General features: G+C 41.2%; 1 protein-coding gene across 1 annotated transcript in view; it reads right to left on the bottom strand.

The window, feature by feature from the left end:
* Positions 1-23,469, bottom strand: part of SAMD12 (sterile alpha motif domain containing 12) — a 412,832-nt gene that overhangs the window by 154,112 nt on the left and 235,251 nt on the right. The window contains exon 4 of the mRNA XM_022555569.2: positions 21,938-22,078. Coding sequence (XP_022411277.1) covers positions 21,938-22,078 — 141 coding nt within the window. The remainder of the gene's footprint in view (positions 1-21,937; positions 22,079-23,469) is intronic.

The raw sequence follows: 23,469 nt of genomic DNA, 5'->3' as shown, positions 1-23,469 counted from the left end.
CTGAGTCCAAACAGTGCTGGGCACACAGGAGATGCTTAGCAGATACACATGATGACCTAGGTAATGACCATGACTATTTCTCAGTAGAACATGAAAACACAAGGAACATTAAAACACACTCCACTCCATTAATAATGGAAGCAAGGGTATAACAATGGTAGAGAATGGACAATTTGCTGGTAGTTGTGGTAGGGATTCTTCTAGTCCCACAATAATACAGTAAGTCCTCTACATACGAACGAGTTCCATTCTGAGAGCACGTTCGTAAGTCCAATTTGTTCCTAAGTCCAACAAAGTTAGCCTAGGTACCCACCTAACACAATTGGCTATATAGTACCATACTGTAATAGGTTTATAATACTTTTCACACAAATAATACATAAAAAAAATAAAGAAAACATTTTTAATCTTACAGTACAGTACCTTGAAAAGTACAGTAGCACCAGCTACATCACCGCTGCTTGTACACTTGCTTCTGGGCATCCTGGGCTTGAAATAAAGATACTGTACTACCATACTCTATACAGTACTGTACAGTAAAGTACACAAAAGCACAACCACTTGTAGAGAATGAAAGCACGTGACAATGTATGCCAGACACGTGAACTAACTTACGTGACTGGACATGAGAACACACGTTCACATCTTTGAAAGTTCGCAACTTGAAGGTTCGTATGTAGGGTACTTACTGTAAAGGCAAAAACTCTGTTTTATAAAATGCCCTCATGTGCTCATAAGGAACCTTGAAACATTAGGAATGATTCTTTAACAAGTTATGTAACCTGATCAAGTGAAATCATCAAAAGGACCCAAACGCACAGCTACCTACAGAAGCTTCTATACCATCCTCCAGACTTGTTCACAGACAATGAAAACCTGTCTTTAGGTGTTGGTACACTAATGACTGTCATTCTGGTTGACAAAGAAACTGGCCTCTGTCAGAAGCAATTTATTGGCAGTGATAAAGCTATATATCTTATACAACGCCCTCTCACTCATCTCGCTGGCTTGAGATGACTACAGAATTTTTAACAGAAATTTAGGGTTTGGCGATTGGAATAGCCTTATAAAACACATACTTCATCCTTTTACTAATCTCTGGAAAGAATGTGTTCTTAGATGTGGATCCGCTTCCTGTCTACCATTTATTCAGATCCATGACAAATCTTTGCAAAAATCTCTCTGCATCCTATAGCCACTCTGTGAGCTAGATATTTTTGTTCTCATTCGATAGCAGAGAAAACTTACTTTCAGAGAGGATGTGACATTTGCCTCATAGGTGGGGAGGGACAGAGCTGGGATCACAACCTAGGCTCTTTGACTCTGAGGCTCATTCTTTGGGTCACTTTGTGATAGCTTATCCTAATATCAACAAAAGTAATGCTGGGAGCGGGGAGCTGGCAGAGGACAGGGCGTGGTGTACAGCCTCACAATGTCGCTTTGTGATCTCTCTCCTCAGTACAGCCTCTTGTCCCTCTCAAAGCCTTTTCTGATCTTCATTTGAACAACCTTCATCAAAAGAGACCCGGGATGGGCTTCCCTGGTGGCGCAGTGGCTGAGAGTCCGCCTGCCGATGCAGGGGACACGGGTTCGTGCCCCGGTCCAGGAAGATCCCACATGCCACGGAGCGGCTGGGCCCATGAGCCATGGCTGCTGAGCCTGTGCGTCTGGAGCCTGTGCTCCGCAACGGGAGAGGCCACAACTGTGAGAGGCCCACATACCACCAAAAAAAAAAGAGACCCAGGATGGGCGACCCAGTGAGGGAAGCACACCCAGGACACTTGGAGCCTATCCCTGCAGCACTCTCTTTTTAAAAAATAAGTTTATTTATTTACTTATTTATTTTTGGCTGTGTTGGGTCTTCATTGCTGCACGGGGGCTTGTTGTGGTGCGCAGGCTTCTTCTCATTGTGGTGGTTTCTCTTATTGTGGAGCACGGGCTCTAGGCGCACAGGCTTCAGTAGCTGTGGCTTGCGGACTCTAGAGCAAAGGCTCGGTAGTTGTGGCCCACGGGCTTAGGTGCTCCGCGGCATGTGGGATCTTCCTGGACCAGGGCTTGAACCCGTGTCCCCTGCATTGGCAGGCGGATTCTTAACCACTGCGCCACCAGGGAAGTCCCCTGCAGCTCTCTTATTTGACATAAGACAAGACTTACTGTAAGTAAAGGTCAGGACTGCTTCCTGGTCAGGTGACTGCACCGCCCCCCCCAGCACCTTTGATACACATACTCTCATGATTCCTAAACCTGCATGTTCTGTGCCGAGCCTTCACTGGAGCTCCATACTCAGACACCGGATCGCTTTCTTCCATGTTTCAAAGGCACCTCAAACTTAACGTGTTCCAAACTGACCTCTTCACTTCCCAGTCCAGCCTCTGTCTCACACTCCCCCTTGCAGGCTCCTCCACCTGTGTAGCGGCTCAGGCCAGCAGCCTGGACTCACCCTGGATTTCCCCTTGGCCACACCCAATCCATCACCAAGGCCTGTTGATCCTACCTGCAAACAGAGCCACCCTGTTGTCCCTGTTCAGTGGCCACCACCCTAGTTGTAACCATCACCTGTTCTCACCAGGATTTCTGCAAGTCACTGACCTTCCCAGTTCCATCCCTGCCCTCGTCCAATCCATTTTCCACACAGCTGTCTGCATGATCTTTCAAAAATGTAAATGAGACCTCATCACTCCTCTGCTTAAAATCCTTTAATGGCTTCTCATTACACTTATTGAGACTCTATTCCAAATCCTGACTGTGGCTCTGAGGCCCTGCAAGATCTGGCCCTTGCTGTGTCCAGGCCACGTGACTTTCCCTTGAGGTCCAACCTGTGGTCTGTGTTCAGTTCCCAAGTATTGCTAACGTCTTGTGTGCTCCAGAGTTTAGCACACGCTTTTCCATCAGCCTGCTTGTTCTTCCCCTACTCTTTACCTAGCGACCCTGATTTCTCTTTCTTGTCACCACTTAAATGTCACTGTTATGCCCCAGTCTAACTTACGGCCTCTCTTTGCATTTTCAATTTTTCCTTCATTACCCTTGACACAACTTTACAGTACACACACACACACACACACACACACACACACATACACACCTCATTTCCTGTGGATAGGACCCCAGAGAGGGATGTGCTAACTGAACAATGCTGCAGGGGGCAGTGCAGTACAGCTCCTTTGGAGATGCCTCTCTGGCACTGGACAATGGCAGCCACTCTTCCAAATCTAACGAAGTCTCATGTAACTTTTGCCGTAGATTGTTTCCAACAACCAGTGGCCAACTTTGTGATATTCCTACTGGCTTTCATTAGGTCCAGATAATTCCTAATTGCCTGCTAATCTTTATCCTTTGCTTCTTTGAAAGCAAATTTGAGTCCCTACAGAAAGCTGAAATCTGAAACCTTGAAAACAAATGTGAGTCTCTATAGAACTTGAAGTTTTACACCTGTGATGATGTACTTTTTAGTTTTTGTGTTTTTTTGCTTCAGTTCCAACACTCTCCCTTGCATGCCTTTTCTTTCTGCCATTATAGTCAAAACTGGTCACCAGATGATAAAATAAATGGCAAGAAAAGAGGCCAAAGCAGGATAACTATAACGAAGGGAGCACAATTACCTTAGAATATGAAGAAAGATTGCTGATTGGTTGAAAATATTCCAGAGCAGTAGTCCCATGTTAACGGGGTGTGTGTACACTAAGGTGTGCTGTAGCAGCCCACTGGATGACAGAGTGGGGAAGTGCTCAGAGAAGGGATAAAATACAGGTTAGTAATACTATATGGATAGTTATAGGTCTAAAAAATCTTTTTAAAGGAAACATTTAAGAAAGAAGTAGTTATAATGAATCAGTGCCTTAGGGGGTGGCATTAAATGAGATGTGACTATATTTATATGCAGGCTTCTTTCTTTCCTCACATTTACTTCCCCCCCAGGTTCTAAAAATCACCTAGGGCAGGGACCTTTCTACTCTGTTCCCAACTGTAACTCTAGTACCTGGCATGGAACTTGGCACAAACGAATGACAAAATATATTCACAGGGTAGCCACAGTTATAGCTACACACGTAGCATGGTGTCTAAGAGCAGGGCTTTGGAGAGAGCCTGGGTTCAATCCCTTGCTCTATCACTTCTTAAATTGTGTGACCTGGTTTAAGTCTCTTGAATTCTCTGTGCCTCAGCTATTTTATCTGCTGAACAGGGATAATAATAGCTCCCATCTCATACAGTTGTTGGAAGGATATAATGACAGTGTAAATGGAGTACTTAGAGCAGAGCTGATACAAAATAAACATAATGAATGATATATTTTGGAATATTCATTGGGCTGAAGGATCCTTGAAGGCAGACACTGTCTTGGGTCTAGTACAGTACCTAGCATATACTAATGTGCTCAGTGAATGTATATCCAATCGAATGCTCTATGAGCTGCCCTTATAAAGTCTGGGATGGAGTTCCTAAGCTGAAGCTATTCTCCTACCTTTGGAGACACCCAATCACCTTTTCCTCTCTACCTGGGCAGTGGGATTTCCACCACGGTAAACACTTTCCACACCTGTATCAAGGGGCAAAGAAGTAAACTCTTTCCCAGCCTTTTCTTTCTAAGCCCAGGGCTTGAATAGGATAGGCTCCCCAGAGTATAAGTAATAATTATTTCAATTATCTTTACTGTCACGGCACTTTGTATCTACCAGGAACTATTTTAAGGATGAGGGAACTCAAGTACTGGCAATTCTTAACCCCAGTGCTGGGTTAACTCAAGGGACCAGTTGGGTCCCAGTGCAACTGTCTCTCACAGTAAAAACTGCCAAGCCGTCATAATTTCAGCTCTTATCACGCTGCTGAGAAGAAAACAAAAGGATGACTTAAAGATGAAAATTGTGCCTATTCCATTATGGAGTAACTCGTTAAGCTGTTGGCAACTCAACGTTCAAGCCCTTTAAACCCAGTTTTGTCTCCAGACCATTTAAGATAAAAAGCAAAACCCCCAAAATCCCAGGTGGAGTCAAAGCCTGTTTGTACTACAGAAGTGAAAATGGCAACGTGTGTTATGAGGGAACGGTGTTTTAGCACAGAGCATTTTGCCACAAAGGACGGGTGATTAAGGAGTTCATATCTGTGGTTGTGAGATCACCAGAAAGTCTAAATAAAAGTCTACGCAGGTCAGGTGGGCATCACCGTCCTTTTCTATCCTCTCAGTGAGGTGGAGAACTGCTTTAACTGCACTTGTTTCTTCCTGGAAGAATTCAAGGTGGCATTTACCCCTTTCAGGTGTTCTACAAAAGCAGATTAGAACTCCTAAGAACCCGTGCGTCAGCCTTCTGGAAAGGGAACATGATTCACTCATGCCAAAAAGACTCTGGTGAGTCTTCTGCAGCTGCCCTACTTGTCCAGTTCCAAGGATTGCGCTGTTTATCACTGAGTCCTAACACCTAGCCTGACACATAGTAGGTACTCAACAAAAGTTGTTGAATGAGTGAATGAATAAGTATGTTCATTCCATTTTCATACCCTAGAGCACCTATTATAATGTTAGACACAGTCTATACTCAGTAGGTAATCTGTCCAAAAATCTGATGGGAAAGACTGGGTAGCATTTACACCTTGCACCGTTCATTAGCATTTGAAAAGGCGAGTAAAGACACGCAGGTGGTTAAAACATTACCTCCGGCACTTTCTTAAGGTCTGAAGGGACTGTGGTGATGGGTATTCCTCACTTTCCTGCCCTAGCACACACAGACACATGTGTGTGCACAGACATACTCAAATATGGATCCCTCGATGACCTCGACAAGAGAAAACAACTATTTGCACATTTGCTAATCCTGGCTTTGTTTATACAAATTCTACGGGGAGGAGTAATTATTCGCGAGCCTTTTAAACAGACATAAGAGACATTTTTTCAGTTCATTCTGTGAGCAAATGTGATGAGCCCAAGACCCTGCTAAGAAATTCCAGCCTGAAGAACGAGATAAATAAATATAAATGAATTCATTTGACTGAGTGACATGTTCATTTAATTAAACCAGAAAATCATCTCTAAAAATGATTGTCCCTGACAAAGAAGCAGAAACTGGTCTTTAATTAATAAATTTCTAACAGTTCTTCTGTGGGCAGAGAGGAGTCTCCAGTGAAAAAGTAAGTGTGTAGTGGGGAGAAGTTGGGGAGAAAAAAAGAGGGAAAGGGAGAGAGGAAGCAGAAAAGCTAATGCATATCTAAAATTTCAGAACTAGAAAGAAAATTACAGGCCATTTATTTACACCTAAATATATGTCAAATCCTGCTAGATCAAAATTATTAGAGTAAAACTCTTTGTGTAACAAAACAAATATCCAAGCCTCAGGAGAGGATCAATTAATTTAAAAAAATACAAAATAATTTTAAGTCAATGAAATTTATTCTACTATTATTTCATCTCTTCCTCCCTTCCATGGTGTGGTCTGAATTTTAGAGACACAAATAACAAAAATCAAATTTCCCAATACTTACAGGAATAAACATCTACATATGTAGTTTATAGTAAACACGATTCATGACAACCAACCAACGTGATAGGAAAGGGATGAACTGAAAAGTATAGTCAAATGCTTCTCATATGTTTTCAGACTCTCCGTTTGCTACCCTCATCAATGTTTAATGGTTTTCAGTGCCAAACATCTGTTTCACTTCTCTGGCGTAACTTGGAAAGAGTGAGCCTTCAGATATGTAAATCAAAGCCCCATCACGTCTTACATAGCAGGCACGTGAAACTTTTGAGGTCACTGTTAATAATTTTCTGTGCACTCATTTATGCCAAATCAATTTCAATTAAATCAATTAAAATGACAACTAGCGAAATTTCACGTCATTGATCTAACAAGATTAAGATTACTCAGGATATTTGGGGGCATCAGGAAATGCTGGGCTGACATCTCTGCTTCATTATGATGTCAAGTTGGGAGATAAACAAATTTGATTTCTTAGTGCCCCCAAATCTCAGGTACTCAGGAGGCGGCCCAGCAAAACCACACACCTCCCATTCCTAGCAGCCCCAACTAATGGAAAATGCGGGATGGGCAGTGATAACTATGTGCCATAAGCAAGGTATTAAGAGAAATCTTTTATTTGAACAGTCTCAAGTGTTAACATTTAAAAATGCATCGGCATCAAGAGTTTTTTATACAAGAAAAAATTGCATCTTTGAAAGAAGAGATACTTCACAGCAGGCAGGTAGGTTGGAAAGAAAGCACATTGGTTTTGAAGACAACTAGTTATCTTACCCACTGTGGTGATTAATTTTATGTGTCAACCTGACTGAGCCATGGGTGCTCAGATATTTGGCAAATGTAATTTTCACTGTGTCTCTGAGGGTGTTTCTTGGATGAGATTAACATTTGAATAGGTAGACGAATAAAGTAGGCTGCCCTCCCCAGTGTGGGTGGGCCTCAACCAATCAGCCAAAGGCTTGCACAGAACAAAAAGGCTGATCCTCCCTCAAGTAAAAGGGAACCTCTCCTGCCTGACTGCCTTGAGCTGGGACATTGGGTTTTTTCCCTGCTTTTGGACTTGAACAGAAACACTTGTTCTTGGGTGTTCAGCCTGCCAGTTTTTGGATTGGAACTGTATCATTGGCTTTCCTGGGTCTCCAGCTTGTTGGCTGCAAATCTTGGGACTTCTTAGCCCCCATAATCATGTGGGCCAATTCCTTATAATCAGTCAGTCAGTCAATCAATCAATCGTCAATCCATCTCTCTCTCCCCCTCCCTCTCTGCCCCTGCTTATATATATACCTCCTATACAATATTATATATCTATCTCCTATTGGTTATGTTTCTCTGAAGAACCCTGCACACCCACTTTTTAATTGTGTGGCACTGCAGCTCTCTGGGCCTCAGTTTCTTTATCTGTAGAATGGGGTTCATGATATTTACCTTGCGAAATTACTGTATGGACTAACTATGGAATTTAAAATGCCAAATGTGCAAATAGGTGCACAATCAATATTAGCTCCAAGGTTCCCCTTTGTGATAAACTGGTAACCTGTGCCTCTGTACAGAAATAAAAACAGTATCTAACACTAATATTAGGTATTAATGATTTTGAAGATGGCTGCCAAACGATGAACCCTCCATGATTTCCAATATGAACACCTAAACTGTTCTTGGTGGAGCTGAAGCAAGTACTTTTCTGTCTCTCCTCCCCTCTTCTAGCTTTACTGGAGGTCCTGCCATGACAGCTCTGCCCTGATACCTGCTACGTGCAGAAATAGTGGAGGCTCTGTGCAAAGTACTTTCTTTGTGGCCCTGTGGGGCTGACTGCCCGGGAGAACTTGTTTCATTTCACCTGGGGCATTGTAGATGCGGGATTTCAGTGGTGTTGTCTCCTGAGAACTGCAGATAAAGGGCCACGTGGGCTCCATTCCATTTTGGGCTTTAAGATGAGATACCCTCATGCACTCCAAGGGCTGAAGCCTCCCTCTGAGTTCACATGGTTACGACAAGCAAACTCATTAAGCCCAAAGGGAGTTTTACTCTGATGCTACAAGAGGGAGGAGTACCTGGTGTACTGTGTGTGCTGAATCTACCCAGTGCTGGGCCATGGCCCTCAGGCTTTCATAAGTGTAAGAGATGAAGCTGTTTAAAATACTGACGCCTGGGCTCGAGAGCCTAACTTGACAGTTCCAAGGTAAGGCCCAGAAATCTACATTTTGAAGAAGCATGCCCCAAAAATTCTGCTGCAGGGGGGGTCATGGATTTGAGGGGGCAGACTGTGGTGCAGAGGAGGGAAGGATGCTACTTGACAACCCTCTCATTCACTGGGTCTCGGTCTACCATCCCAGGTCGCCTGGGCTCTTGAGTTGGCTTCTCTCCATCCCCAACTGGCACCACCCTCACTCAGGTTGTCGTCATCTTCTGCACAGATTAACGCAGCAAGTTCCTGACTGGAGGTCTGGCCCCGTTTCTCCTTCTCCAGTGCATCTTCTCTTCTTTTGATACAAAAATCTGATCAGGATAGTGTCTGGTCCCAAATTCTTCAGTATCTCCCCACTGTCTCTAAAGCCCTTAAGGAGAGCAAACAAACAAGGCATTCATATCACCACTGGGTCCCCTTCCAGCCTCACTTCCTGCTGGCTTGCTTCCCTTCTTACTCACTCCCCACCCTCTAATCATACCAGCCATCCTCGTGTTCCTGGAACGCACCAAGCTTCCTTCTCAACCTTGACCTGAGAACAGGTTGTTCCCTCCCACCGGGACATCTTCCCAAGCCCCACTTGCCCTAGTTAATGCCTCTTCCTCTTTTAGATCTCAGCTTCCTGAGGGAGGTTTTCCTGATCCCTCAGAATCAGGGAATTCCCTCTGCTTACTCACGCCCCAAAGTGTAATTAGCATCCCCTTTCACATCACTCATCATGTTACTATGATTCTTTCTTTGATGAGTGCCTTCCCCATTAAAACACAAAATCCATGTATGTGAGAACCAGGTCTGTCTTGCTTACTGAATTTCACAAACATCCGGTAAAGATGGACACATGGTAGGCACTCAGTAGTAAATCTATGATTTGTTAGTAAATTATACTTTAATGGCATGGTATACCTCTCCAAAGCTTTTATCATCTTGGCAATTTTATATTTGCTCTATGATTAAAGAGAAAATAAACACACCCTGCTAACTATAGCACCTAGCTTAGTTCAGAGGTCACTTACTCTTGGAAACTTTCCTGATACATTCCTTCTTTTTTTTTTTTAAACATCTTTTTTGGAGTATCGTTGCTTTACAATGTTGCGTTAGTTTCTGCTGTATAACAAAGTGAATCAGCTATACATGAAAGGATGCTCAACATCACTAATCATTAGAGAAATGCAAATCAAAACTACAATGAGGTATCACCTCACACCAGTCAGAATGGCCATCAACAAAAAATCTACAAACAATAAATGCTGGAGAGGGTGTGGAGAAAAGGGAACCCTCTTGCACTGTTGGTGGTAATGTAAATTGATACAGCCACTATGGAGAACAGTATGGAAGTCCCTTAAAAAAATTCCTTCTAAATCAGGTGACCTTCCTACATGATTCTAGAATTCTACATTTACCTCTGTTACTCCTCATGTCTCTTTCACTTGACTTCAAAGTCAAGGAATGTCACATTCATCCCTGTATCCCTAACACACAGCATATACTGCTGGGTACCTGGTAAAATCTCAATAAACATTTTTTAGATGAGTTACTGAATGATTATTGCTACTATAGAGGGATAAAGAAACAAAAAAGGGATATGAAGAATGGAGGGGTTATTTCCGAAATGAACTGAAGATTTTAATTCTTGGCTGGGCCATTCATAGCACAGTGTATGTATGTGGTGCCTTCTAGAACTGGCATGTAGAAACTTGGATGCAAGGAGAAGCTTGAACATCTACACTATATAGAACTTTACTCCAGGCACCGAGAATTAGTGGCCCCAAAGAAAAAAGCCACATAGAAAGTAGACCATGTACAATCTTAAGGACAGAAATTCTAAAGCACATAGATGGCACATTTCTCTATTTCTTCTTAGAAAAGCCGAAACAGCTCACTGCATCCTTGAAAATGGCTTTGATTTTCTCTCATCAGGTCCACATGCCATTGTCTTACTACAACGGCCTTTCGAAAGGCCCATAGGAGATTTGAATACCACAGAGCCAAGATTTCAGGGTCTAAACATACCCCAAAGAAATGAACCAATGTCAGTTGTGGAAAACCCATATATCATCTTTCTTCAGTGCAATATCAGTCATTGAAGATTCTCCAAATCCACAGTCAAACCACAAGGTGACATAACAATGCAATTTCATGGCCATCTTGAATTGTCCAAACAAGAAACATCAAATATATACATATTTTTTGGCTGTGCCACATGGCTTGTGGGATCTTTGTTCCTCAACCAGGGATTGAACCTAGGCCCTCGGCAGTGAAATTGTGGAGTCCTAACCACTGGACCGCCAGGGAATTCCCTCAAATATATTTTAAATTTCATTTACTACATTTAATGAAAACGCAACAATGGTAAAGAATTTCAAGATTGGTGATTTCTGCAAAGGCAGACATGAAGCATTTGGAGTCTTTGTGGTGCCCTTACAGGAACTCTTCACCATGCAAAAGATGCCATAAAACATTGAGTTGTGAAGAAGTAATGACAAGGATAATTCCTGATAGAGCATGTCCAAATTAGAAAGATGTGTGAACACTTCTACCATACGCTAGTTAGAGGGACCATCGCGGTACTCGGAATAAGCAGACTATTTCTCAGCCATGAAGGCTGCAACAGATTAAAGGCAAGGGTTCACCTCAAGCCTCATTTCAAACAAAACACCTTCTTGAATGAACTGGCCACAATGGACTCCAGAATGAAAATGAAATAGGAATGGATGCTAGCTAGGGTGTACCTGTCACAATGCTAACTCCCACTAATGAACTGATGTGTGAGCTTAATACTCCCCCAAAGAAGTCTGTGTTTACGAGCTTTATATTTAAAGACCTAAGTCTTTAAATATAAAGCTCATACCAAGGAGAATTCTTCTGAAGGCTCAAAGACCTGATAAAATTAGAAATATTCCTAGCTGCAAAATCTGTGTAACAGGGTGTGAAGACTTGGAAATGTATTGTGGGTAAAGCCCAAGAAGGTAGCAGGTTGAAGAAATGCTGTCTTGGAGGCAACTGGGAAAGGACATAATCAAATAAAGCTGAGTGAAAAAGTGTCAATGAAAGACCCCAGTGACAGAAGAATAATTTGCACACAATCCTATAAAATTATGAATCCAACGTCCTCACCCATCATGAACCCCTGGGCAATTAACTGGGTTTTAGGAGAAAAGGTTCTACAGTCACTTGACAGTGGCACTCAGGAGAACATTGAAGACTTCAAAATATTAGGCCAAACAACTCAAGGTAGGTGGGGTGGCTTATATATTTAAGAGCCCTTGCCAAAGGTTTACACATTTAAGAGCCACTGCCATTGTTTTTACTAGTCAATACAAAAAGATCACAAAGGAATAAAAGATACTTTTGGCAATTCTGCTCACGGATAATGCAAAATGGCTTTGTAGTCTCTCTCGTATATTACAAATCCATTTAAAATTTATACTGCATGCACTGTTTTGAGAAGATGATGTTGAAAATGAAATAGAGCTGGTAAATAAGAGAAAAGGGCAACCATTACATTGAAATCAGCAAAATACATTTAAACAGAGGATCCACTCTCTGTGGGACACTGTACTAGGAGGTAGGAGAGCACAGCAAAATCAGAAGACAACTGTGGTTGCCCATGATCTGCAGGGGAGATAAAGAGACTGCATGCCCCCATGCTCTTGGACAAGCTTCTCCTCCTGCCTCATGCCAGCTCATGTCCATCTGTCAAAACTTTTATCCCTCAAGATCTAGTTCATGAGCTACACCTTTGGCAAGTTTTCCTTCCCAGTCTCCCCCCATTCCCAGATGAGGTTAAGTTCCAGTTCCGTGCCACCACTCTACACCTATGCATCTCTACCGCGGCATTGATATCCTATCCCTACTGCTAGATTGGGTGCTCCTTTTTATCCCTAGTACCTACCACAGAGCCTGTTGCTCACTGGATGGAAGAACAAATAGATACTCAACAGACACTGCATAATGAATAGACTGTTAGTGTGAACAAAGTGCTTAGTGATGAACAAGAGGGAATGATTGGTTCTGCCTGAGAGATAAGGTAAGGCTTCTCAGAAGAGGTCGTATCTCACCACGGCTTGGTCCTTTCATGAGTTTTATTATACCATACTCATAACAGCTCCGTGAAATATATCCTATCCCCATTTTTACAACTAAGGAATCTTAATCTCTGACAAGTAACTTGCCCAAAGTGAATACATCTATGAAATGCCTTAAAATGGATTTCTATGGAATGCTAAAGCATTTGGATTGTATTCCATAGGCGACTGGGAGCCATCAAATGCTTTTAGGAGGGAAATAACGTTGTCAGAAATATATTTAAATTAACTCTGGCAACAGAAGTGGGAAGTTAATTAAAGGAGAGTGAATGGGGCAGGGCAGAGACTGGAGATCAAATAATAACTAGTAGGTTATTCTAATGGCCTGGGAAGGAGCCAAAGAGGGATGATTTAACACAGTGGCAAGGATGGGAATGAGATGGGGAATGACTGGAAAGCCATTTTACAAGCAGAATTCAGAGCGTTTGGTCACCGATTACACATGAGTAGGTGGGGAAAGGAGTGACTCTAAGCCTTCTTCATTTAGGTGATGGTGTGAGGAAGGCATTAATAACCTTGAGAAGTAACACAGGGAGAAGAATTGGCTGGGGAGATGGTGAGAAAGACGATGGGGTTAACTCTGGATATTTTAAATTTGAGATGTCAGTGGAATATTCAGAGGTTCACATCTTTTAAGCTTCATAGAGGGCTAAGATGTATTTGAAAGTAACTTTGAAGGAGGGGATGGTTAAAGCGATGGGTGTGGGTGAGGCTCTTCAGAGAGCATGCAAAATGAGAAGAGCTGAGTGGACTCATCCCCAGGGGGCATCAACATCTGGGGAGTGGTAGAGGAAGGCGGCAAGCCACCTGCCCGAGGAGGAGTCACTACAAACAGAAGGGGAGAACCAAGAGAGTCATGACCACGCTCATGGAAGAGATGAACACCAAGGAGGAAAAGCTTAAGGCTATCCAACGATGAAGCAGAAAAGCCAAGTATGAAGAGAACTGATATGTGAGCATCAGATTTGTAACACCAGTGGCACAGCTGAATAAAAGATGTGGAGAAGCCTGGAAATTAAATAGTGTAATTTGAGAGATACTAGAAAGGGCCATCAGACATACCTCATGAACGCATAAGAGGGAATCTGACTGGCTCATGTTTTCTCTCCCAGGAGCTGCAAATATTATTAGATTTTCTTCCTCAGAAAAGAGACAAAGGAAGCATTTCTCATTGACAATTGGGGAAAACCATATCCTACTGCCTGTACATTGATGCCAGAATTTTTAAATTGAATTAATGAGTGAACTGTAAACACACTTGACCTAAACTTACCTTGAGACAATTTATTAGAAACTCCCAGGAAAGCAGGGCACTCTTAAAATAATGGTGGCTCTAAGAAGGGCTAGGTAGGACAGCTGCAAAGATGCAGTGATTTTCAGAAAATCTCCATAATGCTGTTCTTCTATTTTTATCATCCTAAGAATACTGGCCTGGCATTTTCTTATGAAGTTTAATGTATATTTATGATTCATCCCAGCAATCCCACTTCTAGGTACTTAGCTAATGAATGAAAACTGATGTTTATACAAAACCTGTATGTGAATGCTTCTAGTAGTGTTATTAGTAGTTGCCAAAATTGGAAACAACCCAGATGTCCTTCAACTGGGGAATGGATAAACTGTGGTATATCAAACCAATTCAATACTAAACAGTGAGCACGAATGAACAAGTGACATACACCCTCAGCTTTGGTAAGTCTCAATGCATCATAGCAAGTGAAAGCAGCCAGACTTCATGATTCCCTCTATATGACATTCTGGAAAAGGCAAGACTAAAGGAACAGAAAATATATCGGTGGCTTCCAGAGGCTGGAGGTAATGAGGGGGGTTGACAACAAAGGGTACCAGGGAGAGTATTTTTTGGAGTTATGGAGCTGTCACATCCTGACCGTGGTGGCGGTTATACAACTGTATGCATTTGTTAAAACTTGCAGAGCTGTACACTAAAAATAATGAATCTTACTGTATGTAAATTATACCTTAATAAAAACAATGAGGAAAAAGAATACCAGCCTGGGAACTAAGAGACTGGGATCTAGCTTCAGTTATGCCACTGACTAGCTGTGTAACCACAGACTATCCTCTAACCTTCTCTGGGTCTTGGTGCCCAAAACTGTAAAGTGAGATTGGAAACTTTCTCAAAGAGTCTATTGCTGTGTTCTACAAAGACTTCCTTCTTTAAGCAAGGTGGTGGACCAGATGGCCTATTTCAATTCAGATGGCCTACTTCAGTTGCTGAAGTATCATTGTGAGGGTGACTGGATTAAAATACTCAATCTGTACACATGGTTCTGAAAAGCCTTCTTGGATTAGAAAATAGTGTTTCTAATTTGTGTCGTGGAGCTTTGGAAAAGTCCATCTGGTCATGTAATTCTCAACTAAAATTTGACACATATATTTGGACAATGTGGAAACAGCCCTTCGGGAAACACTAATGTTTAATGAGCTATAACTGGCCTTGGTAAACAATCATACTCTTCTTTTTTTCATTTTGTAGGCACTGATTTAAAAAGGCCGGGCTTCCCTGATGGCGCAGTGGTTGAGAGTCCGCCTGCGGATGCAGGGGACACGGGTTCGTGCCCCGGTCCGGGAAGATCTCACGTGCCGTGGAGCGGCTGGGCCCGTGAGCCATGGCCGCTGAGCCTGTGCGTCTGGAGCCTGCGCTCCACAACAGGAAAGGCCGCAACACTGAGAGGCCCGCGTACCACAAAAAAAAAAAAAAAAAAAAAAAGGCCTTTGAAGATGGCAGCATTTACTATCTTCGTTAGCCTTATCCTCCAGTTGGAACATTGTTTTCTACTGCTTATTTACCCAACCCTCAGAGTTACTATTACATTTTTACACTATCCATGCATTTGTAGCCAAGAAAGACACTGAAAACGACACCCCAGGAGTGGTTCCATACTATAGTGTCCCTGGGGTTGAGGGAAGAGTATACAGCTCAAAAGGGAAGATACTAAGAATAAAACAATAATCTTGATGATGATGACAAAAAGTTTACATTTTTGACCCTATGAAGCAAGGGTTCACAAACTATGGACTAGAAATTGTGTTTGTAAATAAAGTTTTATTGGTACACTACTATGCCAATTCATTTAAGATTGTCTGTGGTTGTTCTCCCATGATGTGGTGGTTACAACAGACACTCTATGGCCTACAAAGACTAAAATACTTACTATCTAGCTTTTTATAGAATAAGTCTGCCAACCCACTTTCACAGAGTATGCCATGAACTATGCTATATAGTTTCCACATAAAATCTCGTGTAAACATCACATCATTGCTATGAAACAGGAATTACTCATTTGACAGATCAGAGGTGATGAAGTGTAATGGATAAAAGTTTGCTGTGAAGTCAGACAGACCTGTACTATGCTTTTTGACTAGTTGTCTGATATTGGGTCTGTTAATTAAATTCTCCATCCTCAGTTTCCCCATATGTAAATTGAGGCTAACAACAGTACTGATGATGGTGGGGTAAATGTCAGGAGTTGATGTGACAATTAGTGTACTGCTTTGCATACAGTAAACACTTTATACTCATTAGCTATACGAGAAATAGCTTTCAGTATCCCTGGGTGTTTTTCTTCCTAGAAATATCCAGTATTAAAGAGGTAAGGATGCCCCGCATATGCTTGATTATGGATTAATTTGACAGATGCCAAAATAATTTGCACCACTTCTGTGTGTTACATAAGGCACCTTTTCCCCTGTCTCTCATGAACTGAGCAGAAGGAAAGTATAATAATGATGTTTCCAGCTCTGTACTGCATTTCCCAAAAGACAGCTGGAGGTACCCTGACATGGCTGAGTTTCCTGCAGGAATGTGCAAGCAAGTAAGACCACCAGATGGACACCCTGGCCACTCCACAGACAGGACACAGAAGACCAAAAGGCTGAATGAAGGAAGAACTACCTCAAAGGCACCAAAGGGAACGACAGTAAAGCAGGGCTTAAACACTGATTATGTTGCTTGCAAATGTCAGGTAGTTACAGGGCCACTGTGAATAAAGGCAGGGAAATCAGAGGCCAGCATTTTAGCTGAAGGACCGTTCTGGCTTTAGATAATGAGCTGTTTCAGGAATTTTTGTCATGATTCATTGACAGTGCCTATAAACTGATGCATTTACTATGAATCCACCATATACATCTTTTTAAGCACCTTATAGTTTTTGTCTTTGGTCGGTATCCAGGAGGAGGAGAGCAAGAAAAAGGAGGGCAGAGACTTCACCTTCCCTGTGTTCAGATAACCCACAGGGGCTGGCTAGAGCTCTCCTAGCCCATTTGTGACTATCTTGGCCATATTACTGTCATCGGGCTCCTGGCAACTGAATGACAATGACTGGTGTAGAATGAAAAGTTTAAGACAAGTTTTAAAACATCAATTAAAAGTTGGAAAATTAGCCTTAATTATCTATTAGCTTATTTCTTCTAGAAACACAGTAGAATGAGCTTTCAGATGGGTGTATCTAATTTGGAGGTCTGGTTACAAACTGAGGTAACTGATTTGATGTGTGTATCATTTCTACAACCAAAAGAATGTTGTTTCCTTGAGAGGAGATCTTCAGAGTTCATTTGTTTCATTTTGGAGTTGATTTCCAAGTTTGTGGTAGGTTCTTCTGAACGCCTCTAGTGGGGATAAATAAGACTTCATCCTTTGAGGATGGGGTTCCTCTTTGGAAATGGCAGCCTGATATTTAGCTTTAGATCTTGTAAATAAAGTGGGTAATCAAGCATGGAGAAACATGGTGGGTCCAAGATAAAGATTGGAAAAAACGAATAACCCAATTAAAAAATGAGTAAACGATCTGAATAGATGTTTACCCACAGAAGATACACAATGGTCAATAAGCACTTGAAAAGGTGTTAAACACCATTAGCCATCAGGGAAATGAAAATCAAAATCACAGCGACATACATACCACTTTACACATATTAGAATGGTTGTAATAAAAAAGACAGACAATAACAAGTGTTGGCAAGGATGTGGAGAAATTGAGACCCTCATACACTGCTTGTGGGAATATAAAATGGTACAGCTGCCATGGAAAACTGCCTGGCAGCTCCTGTAACTTACACTGGGAGTTACCATATGAATCAGTAATTCCACGCCCAGGTATATAACCAAGAGAAATGAAAACAGGTCCACAGAAAAATGTACATTCAAAATAGCATTATTAATAATAACCAAGATTCAGAAACAATACAAATGTCCAACTGATGAATGGGTAAGTAAAATGTGGTACATTCATATAATGAAATACAATTTGGCAATAAAAAGAAATGAAATACTGACACATGCTTACAACATGAGTAAGCCTTAGAACCATTATTCTAAGTGAAAGTAGCCAACTGCAAAATACCACATATTGAATGATTCCATTCATAGGAAATGTCTAGAATAGGCGAATAGACAGAAAGTAGATTAGTGGTTTCTAAGGGCTGGTAGTTGGGGGGGCCTTGGGAGGAAATGGGGAATGACTGTTAAAGGGTACCGGGTTTCTTTTTGGGGGTGATGAAAATGTTTTAAAATTAATTGTGGTGACGGTTTTACAACTCTGTGACAATACTAAAAATCATTGAATTTATACTTTGAGGAAACTGTATATTCTGTGAATTACTGCTCAATAAATGATATTATAAAAATAAAGCTTTCATATAAATTAATGAGGCTGATTTAATTTTGTGGCTTCTATTACTGATAGCTAACTATGTTCTGTACTTACTGTCACACTGCACTGAGTGATATATATTTGAGCTCGTTTAACTCTTACAGCATCCCTATGAGGTGAGTAGATTTGCTGATCTCACTTTTCAGAGAACAGGAAACTGGAACACAGACAGATTAAGTAACTTCCCTGAAAGAACACAGCAGTAAGTGCTGGGGCCGAGATTTAAAATTCAGGCCTGTCTGATGCTAAAATTCATTCTTTCTCCTTATTTCCTTTAAAACATTTTACTCTTTTAAATAGTTAACACACACATATTTCAAGACACAAAGTGACTTGAAAAGCGTATGTCCTCTATCCATCTTCTTCTCAGTCCCATAGGTAGAGTTTGTATTAGCTTCTTATGCATCGGCATTTTCTTATGTAAACAAAGCACATGCAGCTATACATTACTATTTCTCCCTCTCTCATTCGCAAATGCAGTATACTCTCTACCTTGTTCTGCACCTTGTTTTTTCCACTTCACCTGGCATCTCAGAGATCCTTCCATATTACTATTCTTCATTCTTGCGTTTATAACTTCCAAGTATACTCCAGTGCCTGGATGTATCATAACTCATTTAGCTGGTCTCCTAACGATGGACACTTAGGTTCTTCCTAAACTTTTGTGATTCAGTTAAAGCTCTGAAATTGCCTCCAAAAGTAAGAAGGAAACACATAAGAAATACAATCATTTGTGAAATAAGTCCCTTTCCTCAAAAACTGGCTACTTTGAAGGCAACAACCCTCATTTAAATGTATTAGTTGGAAAACATTTCTTAAAAACAAATAAAATTTAATTGCATTACACCAGAGTCACAGTCCTATGTGAGCTGGGAAAGAAAATGTATCTCTAGAGACTGGAGAGGTGAGTTACACTCTTTAAGGGGAAAGCTCATGGATTTCTGAAAACTAAGTAACATTCTAAGACACTTGTTTGCACTTATTTAGCATATTATTTCCACTGATTAATATTTTCTGAATTGAGGAATCAAATATTCAATACCAAATCACATATCACCCCCCTGGTACATTTCCATATGATATGTATGTTAAGCCATTCAGTTCGCTTGGGTGGAATGGAGTTACAATTCTTATAATAGCAAACCTAGACCCCAAATATTTTAAGGCCACTCCAGCTGTCTTCAGAACTTCTATTATCAGTCACAACAACGACTCGTCAATTTTTGTTTCATTTTTTTTAAAAAGAAACCATCACTTCAATAAGGCAATAGATTTTCAAAAGCTGTCTGACATGAGATGAGTTTGAACATTAACATGGAAAGGACAAGCGATAAAAAAGGGTAGTATGAGTGCAGACAAAATATCCAAGAGCTAGAGAATGTGATCTCTTCTAAAGGGAATGTGATCTCTTCTAAAGGGAATGGAATGAAAGAGTTCTAAAGCCACAGCTTTTCAAAGCTAAAGAAAATGACAACAACTGAATTGAAAAGGCTGAACTTAGCATTATCTTCCCAAAACACAAACATATATTTAGCTTAATAGAGTTGAGTACTATCTCAGGAAAAATCTTATATATTATGAATCTAGGGCAATGAAAGCTGTAGAAAATGATTTTGCAAAGCAAACAAACTGCAGGCTGACAGTAGCAGAGGGAAAAAAAAAAAAGTCCAAGGTGCACGGGATGAGTTCAGGTCTCATTCTACATATCACCACGGGAGGAAAACAAAAGAGCTGAGGAAACCCCAGACGTTAAATAGAACAGGGCAGAACGACGCTGTGACTGAAGCTTACAAAATGTGAATGCATTTTCTGATTATAACCGTAATATGGATTTATAGTAGAAGATTTGGAAAATTTAGAAAAATATAAAGAAAACAGTTAAAATCACCCACAATCTCGCCACCCAAAGCGAACCATTACCAAAATACTGGCAAAACCATTTGCATCCCCTTTTCTGTGTGCATATAAAAATATGTTCTTTTTACAAAATTGGGCTCATATTATAAATAACATTTTATACATGGCCTTTCCTCCCTACTTCCTATTGCTTCTTGAGTACTTTCCCATGTTGTCATATATTCCTCAAAGATATAATTCCAATGACTATATTATATTGTATCTTCTGAATTCAAATAGAATTATCTGATTCTCTCCATATTGCTGAACATCTAGGTTGTTTCTAATTTTTCAGTTTTATAAATAGCACCGCAATGGACATTCTTGTGATAAACCTTTGAATCTCTGTTTACACCTTAAAAGAACTTAAAAGTATATCAGTATGTCAGATTCATGTTTAAGTCACTCAGTGTACCTGTATCTGTAAATTTACCATTGGAAGTCTCTGGAGACAAACGCAAACAACGTATATCAAGTAAACAATATATTTTCATATCACTCGAAGTCTATATTTATCCTTCTAGAACAGTCATCTTTCAGGCAGTACATTACTTCCCCCAGGCAAATAGACTATTAATTGGTTAATCTCAATGCAATAACATGAAATCTGGCTGATCCAGATTTCTCCAATATCAGTATGCATGCAATTAACAATAGTCTGCAGATTGAAAAATAACCAAGGCTCTCAAAAATATATATTTTATCATCCTTCCATTTAAAATGCTGTACAATGGGCATTAAAATAAAACAAATAAAGGGTTATAGTTAATGGAGGTTGACAGCAACCAAATCTTACCTAGACATATAATTTATAGTGTAACTTAAGGTTTTCTTCAAGATCCAGCTTTATTCTGTCACTTCCAGTTATAGGGCTTTTAAGTGATTTCAACATATTGAAATGATTAATGATTCTTGCTTAGAACTATATGGTTGTAATACTGCAGTTTTAAATTCCCTATAGTCTATTTAAACAACTATTCTATTTTTAAGATGATAAATAGGGTTCTCAAAATTTCTAGAGAGTGTGTGTAAACATATATATTTATATATACATACATATATATATATATATATATACACACACACAGACAGACAGACACACACCTCTAAAATGTTTTTCTCTCAGTGAAAAGCGCAGTAAAGCAAAACGCAACAAAAAATCCCACTTATACCATGGCCATATGAACTATGGAATCACTCAAATTCCAAGGCCCCCTCAAAACTGGTAGTCAGACTAAAAGAGCTGGGGCTGCACTGTACAGTTGTGCAGGCTGCGCACTGTACAACTCTAGGTGGTGCAATCGTATACTGATCTATGTAACTGGTACTCTGGGGGTTGTGCAGTGCACAACCTATATAGCTGTATGGGATGACCTTGAAATTAGCTCAGATAATTCTGTTTGCTTATCCATTACTTATCTGTACATCCTTCCCCCTAGTGAGCTAAGAAAAAGAGACGTTTAGGAGGGAAGTGGCCTTTAAATCTGTATACTTTTTTTTTTAATGAAAGAAAATTCTGCAAACGAAACAAAACAAAACAAGCCAGTGTTTCCCTGGCTCCCTTCTGTCATGACGGTAAGGGTTTCTTTCCTCCCATCTCCCCTTCCATCCACCCACTAGGCAGCAACAGGATACCTTGTGTGAGTAACTGTAGGTTTCTGACTTCTTCTCGCACCTTCAGCTGGAGCACCTGTTGTAAGATGTGCTGCCGGAGGCTCTCCTGGGCAATCCCCATTCGCTCAAGCTTTTTGTCTGTAAGTCTCAGCAGGGCTCGCCCTGCAGGGTTTCAAGAAATAAGAGGAAAAGCAAATGAACAATGGCTGGAAAAGGATTTCCATCTTCCTCTGGGCTGATCCTGCCATAGCAGAAGTTTCCATCTGAACACAGACACTTTAGAATACAGGGTCCTCCATTATGCCTGCTGACTGGAATGGATAGGCAGGATGGAAAAAAATCCACAACTTTAAAAGAAGAACTTCAATTTTTATCTAATATTGGCAATCCCCAACTGACTCACACATTGAGTTAAATAAATCAGCAACATTTTAACCTGGGTATTTGGGTCACAGATTGCATGTTTCCATAGAAACAATGCTCTCTGTTGGGTGATGGGTTCTGAGGCTCGCCCATAAGAGCCCATGTCACTGATAAGCCAGCTGAAGACTTAGATGCTCTAACTGTGGTTATAGATAAACTCCGGCACTGTTTAACCAGGTTACGATAATGTTTCTGTGAAACATGCATTTGAAGGTCCAGTTTTATCGGCAGGCACCCACCTCCCCTGCTGCACCCCTGGTGCTAGGCTGGAGTTCCATCTTTGGTTGGTGGGAGCTACGCTGAACCCAATCACTGGCCTAAGAACATAGCTCCAGCAGGGCTGAGCGTGGGCAAAAACAAGGAGCCTCCGGTGTGAGTACCCTCAGAACAGACACCCTGGGCCCTGGGCAGCCTGGCATAGTTTCCTTTCAACCTCGTTCTTTTCCTGGGTGGTGGCGGGGGGTGGGGCGGTCTGCATGCTTCCCTTGCTACTGTGGTTTCCATCAAATTCCCGAATTCTCTGTACTCTGTGCTTGACCTGCACAAGAAATAAAGAGAATAGCACGGCCCTGTACTCTCCCTCCAACACCCCCAGTCACCAGACCTGCAGGTCTTTTTTCATTTTAATTGACGACGAAAAGACAGAGTCCGCCAGTGATGAATGGTAAGTCTTAGGGTATACTATGATATATGCTTCAGGAACTAAATTCTCTACCTCCTCAAAAAATAAGCTCAACAGCCAGAAGGTGACGTTAATGGGCATTCTCATCTGAGGAGCAGGGAAGCCTGTGTGGCCTCTGAGTAGAGACAGGTGAACAGGGAGAACCAGTTAAGAGCAACCCATGCTGTGCATACTTCTCTTTTACCTCCCTTTAAGCTTTGCTAAATGCATCAGTCAGGATAAGTTAGGGTCCATGCTGCAGTAACAAGCAAGCCCAAAATATCAGTGGCTACAACAAAGTTTATTTCCTGCTTATTTTACATGTCGACTGCAAGTCCATCCATTTTGAACGTTGTTGATCATTGTACCAGAGGGAAAAGAGAGGTGCTGGAAGGTCTCATAGTATCAATGAAATGCTCAGCCTGGAGTCATTTATAAATTTTTGGCCAGAACTAATCACATGAACTTT

The sequence above is a fragment of the Delphinapterus leucas genome, chromosome 17 (genome assembly GCF_059928025.1).
Source record: "Delphinapterus leucas isolate spDelLeu-1000000601 "Yukka" chromosome 17, BTC_Dleu_Yukka2, whole genome shotgun sequence".
In the NCBI taxonomy this organism is placed as follows: Eukaryota; Metazoa; Chordata; class Mammalia; order Artiodactyla; family Monodontidae; genus Delphinapterus; species Delphinapterus leucas.
The sequence above is the reverse complement of the archived record's forward strand: the minus strand, read 5'-3'. Positions and strand labels throughout refer to the sequence as shown.